General features: G+C 40.7%; 1 protein-coding gene across 1 annotated transcript; it reads left to right on the top strand.

Moving 5' to 3' along the window:
* Positions 1 to 3,406: 3,406 nt before the first annotated feature.
* LOC139369933 (inhibin beta B chain) lies at positions 3,407 to 5,453 on the top strand. Its single transcript, XM_071109216.1, has 2 exons — positions 3,407 to 3,944; positions 4,540 to 5,453. Exons 1-2 carry the CDS (start codon positions 3,581 to 3,583, stop codon positions 5,337 to 5,339), a joined length of 1,164 nt encoding a protein of 387 aa, XP_070965317.1. The 5' UTR covers positions 3,407 to 3,580; the 3' UTR covers positions 5,340 to 5,453.
* Positions 5,454 to 5,724: the final 271 nt, after the last annotated feature.

Raw genomic sequence — 5,724 nt, 5'->3', positions numbered from 1 at the left:
CATGTGACCAATAACATCTGCTAAACATGTGCATGTGACCAATAATATCTGCTAAACATGCATGTGACCAATAACATCTGCTAAACACGCGCATGTGACCAATAACATCTGCTAAACACGCGCATGTGACCAATAACATCTGCTAAACATGTGCATGTGACCAATAACATCTGCTAAACATGTGCATGTGACCAATAACATCTGCTAAACATGCATGTGACCAATAACATCTGCTAAACATGCATGTGACCAATAACATCTGCTAAACATGTGCATGTGACCAATAATATCTGCTAAACATGTGTATGTGACCAATAACATCTGCTAAACATGTGCATGTGACCAATAACAACTGCTAAACATGCATGTGACCAATAACATCTGCTAAACATGTGCATGTGACCAATAATATCTGCTAAACATGTGCATGTGACCAATAATATCTGCTAAACACATGCATGTGACCAATAACATTTGATTTGATACTGTAACATGAGTTATTGTCTCCCTCATTTGTTTTCGTTACGTGAATTTCTGTGTTATACTTTTCACCTTATTGTTATTGTTCCTTATTGAAAATCAAATAATATTTTTGTAATATCATTTATTTGTTGACAATCCAGTGTCATATCATTGCTTACTGTAATTGGTAACTGTAAAAGATGGCCTACTTTAGCCTTGTGGTGCATATAAGCTAGCTATGGGTGGATGCCTGATTCAGAGGGGTTGGGTTTAATGACATTTTTCAGTTGAATGCATTCAGTTGTTCAACTGGCTAGGTATCTCCCTTTCCCCTTTCCCTGCCTGTTGTAATTGTATTAGTGTAGTAACCACATATCACCACAAGGTGGCGGGCAAGTACATATAACTGTGATTAAAGTAAACCAATGAATTATCAAAGGACTACAATTTCGGTTCAACTAGGGTTAAAATGACAGATTACTTCATCTGCCCTGTGTTCATCCACCAACATCATACTTTTGAATTTGGATTACAGAGCTAATGTTTTCAAGTGTTATTCTCTGGGATCAAATGCATCTTGTAAAATAACGGAGAATTTTCTACACACCTTGTATGATATGTATATTTTTATTTTTATTTTTTTATTTTTATTCAATTCATTTCACTATGACTGTCTTGTCTTATGTTATTAGGAATGTCATTGACCTGGTTCAGGTACACTGTAGAACATTTCCTGTAAAAACATATTTTTTTTACAGTAAATTACTGGCAGCACAGAAGCCAGTAAATTACTGTAGATTTTAGGAACTTTACTGAAACACACATTAACAGCATGTTACTGTAACACCTGACTACAGCAACATTATGTATTTGAGGAATTTACAGGGCATTACTGGAAGCACAGTGGTTAGTGAACTGTTTCAGATTTACAGTGCAGGCAGCTAGTGCCAACGATGGGCAGTATTTCTGTTTCATGTATTTAATATAGGCACTTCAATAGTTTCAATACCTATTTTGTAAATGTGTATTTCAATGGCACTGAGGTACAATTCATGTATGTTGTAACAGTTGAATTAGAATACATGTATTTTGTAATACAAAAATAAGCTTGCAAGTAGCCTGCTTAACTACAACAACATTCTCAGTAAAGGTCACATCCTATTTTTACTTGCTATGACTGTGATATGTTATTGTTTATCTACCATCATTTTAAACCCCTGTAGGTCTAAGCCCTTAGATCACAATATCTATTAAGCCTGCATATGGAATTGTTTTAAGATGGTCATAAAATATGTAATTTAGCCATTAGATTTTGAATTGTAGGACCCCTGTAGATATAAATAAAATATATATACAAGTGATTTGCTGAAACATTGATGAAGCCAATGCTCTACAATGCACAGAAGCATCAGGGGATTCATCGGAAGGTAACCTAGTACCAGGCTGAAAAATTGCAATAAGTGTATAGGAGATAAAATGTGCCCAAAATAACATGACCGAACATGGGTAAAAAAAACAATGTTTTCTTATATCACTCAGGTATAGGACAGATATTTCAAAACCTTGTTCCCTATGATGTATTTTTTTACTTTCTGTTTTGTGTTATTCAATGCGTTTCCATGGGATATAGCAGTAAATGCCAAATTCAATGTTTAATCAAATCATTTTCGTATATATATTTTTTTATACCTACAGCGGTCCTAAAATTCAAAACCAAATGGATAAATGATAAATTTCATGGCCATCTTAAAATAATTCCATATTTTAGCTTTGGAGATATTCCGATCAACAAATAGAGCCTTTTACAAGGCACGCCTCCAAACATGTTAATGAGTTAGCGATTCTTTCCCCGACCGCAACACTTTCTGAAAAAATGCACCATAATTCACAGTGTGCTGCTGTTAATATACAGCATTGTAGTGGAATGCCATTAAGCCCCCCCATTACCTTTATTTAACTAGGCAATGGCCTAATCACACTTTTAGAATCTGTTCGTTCACCTGCTTAGAAGGCATGCGTCACTTCAAATGTGTGTATTATGAGTGTATTGACACCATTTTCCAATTGGGTCAAAAATATAACACTTACAGTATGCAGACACAAAAATAGCCCATAACGACTATCAATTTCAGACACACCTGCGCACATGCGGACTCACACGGTCAAATACATGATCAAAACATTAAATAGAGTAGAATAGACATCAAAATCAACATTAAGTTCATATTCCTGAGAGACTATAGTGCACATCAATATTGTCTCTCTCCTGCTCCACACGCCCCTCACTCCCTTCTGCAGGACAATACCCGACAGAGCAATAGGCCTAATTAATTGCATCATATTTACTTACATTATCAAGCCTATCTGTCCAGATAGATTGAGTAAAGAGTGATAACTAACTGGGGTAAAGTTCATAGTTTGCTGTACTTTGGTCTGGTCACTTCAATGTGAGGCGTCGCGCTGACTAATACCCGGGCGTCATGCCATCGTTCAAATAAAGATGTGTCAAAGTTGGCAAACGCTACTGGTCTACGTGGCATGGCATGCCACAGGTATTTTGGTTATTATGATTTATTATTCTGTAATATAGGGGTGTGATAAGCTATATTATCGATCCCAGCTATCTCTTATTTTAACCTTAAAAGCACTGTGCATAATGTGTCATATTTCCTCACTGTGCGCTATGGTTCTCTCTCGTTCTTGCACGTCTTTCTCTGCTTGTGTATGTATGTGCGCGTGTGTGTGTGTGTGTGCGTGCGTGCGTGTGTGTGTGTGTTTTCTAAGAAAAAGAAAGAGAGCGAGACAGTGTAGTGGCTGTAATGTATTTGATGTTCTCATTGGTGCCCCCCCCCCCCTCTAACGTGTCACAATTTCTGGTAGATTAACTCAGATATGGGGAGCATCATCAGGTGTTGAAGTACCACTCCCGCTCTCTTCACCCTTGTCTTCGAGGCATCCACCTGCAGGAACAAGCACCTGCTGACTGAAAAAAAAGTTCAGGAACTTGTGTAACCAACTCAGGAACAACACATATTTCAACATGTTTTCTTCCATTTGATCGTTTATTTGACCAACGCCTTGTGCCTTTAAAATACATAGAGTTCGAGACTCCACCAACATGCTATACTCTTCATCTTCAACATTGCCAATGTATTTATTGATGACGTCTCTGCTGGTGATGGGCCTGGAGGCTGCGGCCACTGCAGGGACCACTCCGGGCTGCGCGTCCTGCGGCATGCCGCTAATGGAGAAGGATGCGGAGCAGAGGCTCCTGGTTGAAATCGCAAAGCAGCAGATCTTGAACAAGCTGCACCTGAAAGAGAGACCAAATATCACGTCGACTGTGTCCCGCGCTGCACTTCTCACGGCGCTCCGCAAACTGCACGCGGGACGTGTCAGACCGGACGGAACCATTGAACTTGAAAACAAGATCAAGGAAACCAAAGATCCGGGATATGAAATAGTGAGCTTCGCAGAAATGGGTAAGTGTACTTACATTATAATATAATATATATTTAGCTAGTGGAACCTTATGTTCACTTTATTGGGCTTTATGGGACCTGATTGTTTATGAGCTTAAATGTGCTGGTATCTAAAGCGCTTTTGGAACGATGTTAATAAGTCATGTACATTGAAATACAAAGTTGACACACTTATTTACATTGAAAGCCTGACTGAAGATATCTATTTTACCTCAAGGTACCTCGTGCGTTTGCTCGCGTCGTTCTATTTGATCTCAGTCCTTTATTTACGCAGAAGTTTGTAACGCTCATGTCCAAACTCAGGTGCATATTACACACCTCTTTTCTCTTGCGCATTTCAATAGAAACTATTAATGATTCGATTTTGATGGTTTGAAATAACTTTGAAATAACTCATACAACTAAACATAAATATCAGTTTATATGTTTAGTGAAATGAATCTAATGTAGTTCTTGACTTGCATAATGTCGAATGTAGTGCTCAAGATGTATTGGCATCACTTATAGAATGGACCTGAAAGACTGTTTATAGTTGAAAGATGACAAACCAATCCTCACACTTTCTCTCTGTTTGTCTTTTCTCTCTTTGATCTAGATGAGATGAACACTACTACTGGCGCCCAGCCAGGCCTCACCTTCCAGTTTCAGCAGGAGAGAGACCACAGCATCCAGGTGCTTCAGTCTGCCCTGTGGCTGTATGTCCACTCCCCCGACACCCCAAACCGGGGTCCCCGCCCCATCGCCACAGCCCACATCTATCTGTCTAGCCCTGGGGAGAGCAGATCCAACCACACCCTCCTCTTGGAGAAGATCTTGGATGTGCAGAAGAGCAACTGGCATACCTTCCCCATCACCCACACCTTACAGGCCTTCATGGACGGGGGCAAGCGGCAGCTACAGCTTGAGGTCACCTGCAAGGAGGCCGGGTTTGAGCCGGGCCAAGGCCAGAACCTGTGTGAGTTGGGTAAGACCATGGACATGGCTCATCAGCCATTTGTGGTGGCCCAGGTGCGGCTCCGTGACAACTTCAAACACATCCTCCAGCGGAGGTCCCTGCGTTGCGGGGACAACGTCAGCGTTTGCTGCAAGAAGGACTTCTACGTCAAGTTCAAGGATATCCAGTGGCAGGACTGGATCATAGCTCCAGAAGGGTACCATATGAATCACTGTATGGGTCAGTGTCCCCAGGCCCTGGCCGGGTCTCCAGGCATTGCGTCTTCTTTCCACGCCACAGTGTTCAGTCAGCTTAAAGCCAACGGCATCAATTCAGCGGTGTCTTCTTGCTGCGTGCCCATCCAGCGCAGGCCTCTGTCTATGGTCTACTTCAACTCACAGCACAGCATTGTCAAGACCGACGTCCCTGATATGATCGTAGAGTCCTGCGGCTGCACGTAAACACACCAAGGAGAGAAAGACCAGACATTCAGCTTGTGATGCTTTTAGTCTGAGAAGACTAGATTGAATTTGTTACACACACACACACACACACACACACGCACACACACACGCACACACACACGCACACACACACGCACACGCACACGCACGCACACGCACACGCACACACACACACACAGACACACACACACAGAATAATTTAAGGTATTCTGTCTCTATCAATTTGATAGAGGGACTTTGCACAGAAAGTGAGAATGAGACTTAAATGTCTTGTAACTGGCAGACCTGGTTCAAATACTATATAGGCTATTTCAAATACTTTCAAAGACATTTACAAGTAAGTATTTCAATATATATATATATATATATATATAAAATAAAA

Source organism: Oncorhynchus clarkii, chromosome 17 (assembly GCF_045791955.1).
Source record: "Oncorhynchus clarkii lewisi isolate Uvic-CL-2024 chromosome 17, UVic_Ocla_1.0, whole genome shotgun sequence".
In the NCBI taxonomy this organism is placed as follows: Eukaryota; Metazoa; Chordata; class Actinopteri; order Salmoniformes; family Salmonidae; genus Oncorhynchus; species Oncorhynchus clarkii.
Note: the sequence above shows the minus strand (reverse complement) of the source record. Positions and strands in the feature narration are given on the sequence as shown.

Excerpts from the sequence above, each read along its gene's own strand:
- LOC139369933 (XM_071109216.1), top strand. The coding sequence starts at position 3,581 with ATGCTATACTCTTCATCTTCAACATTGCCAATGTATTTATTGATGACG. Across the intron at positions 3,945-4,539 it reads AGTGAGCTTCGCAGAAATGG|ATGAGATGAACACTACTACT; the intron begins GTAAGTGTACTT and ends TCTTTGATCTAG.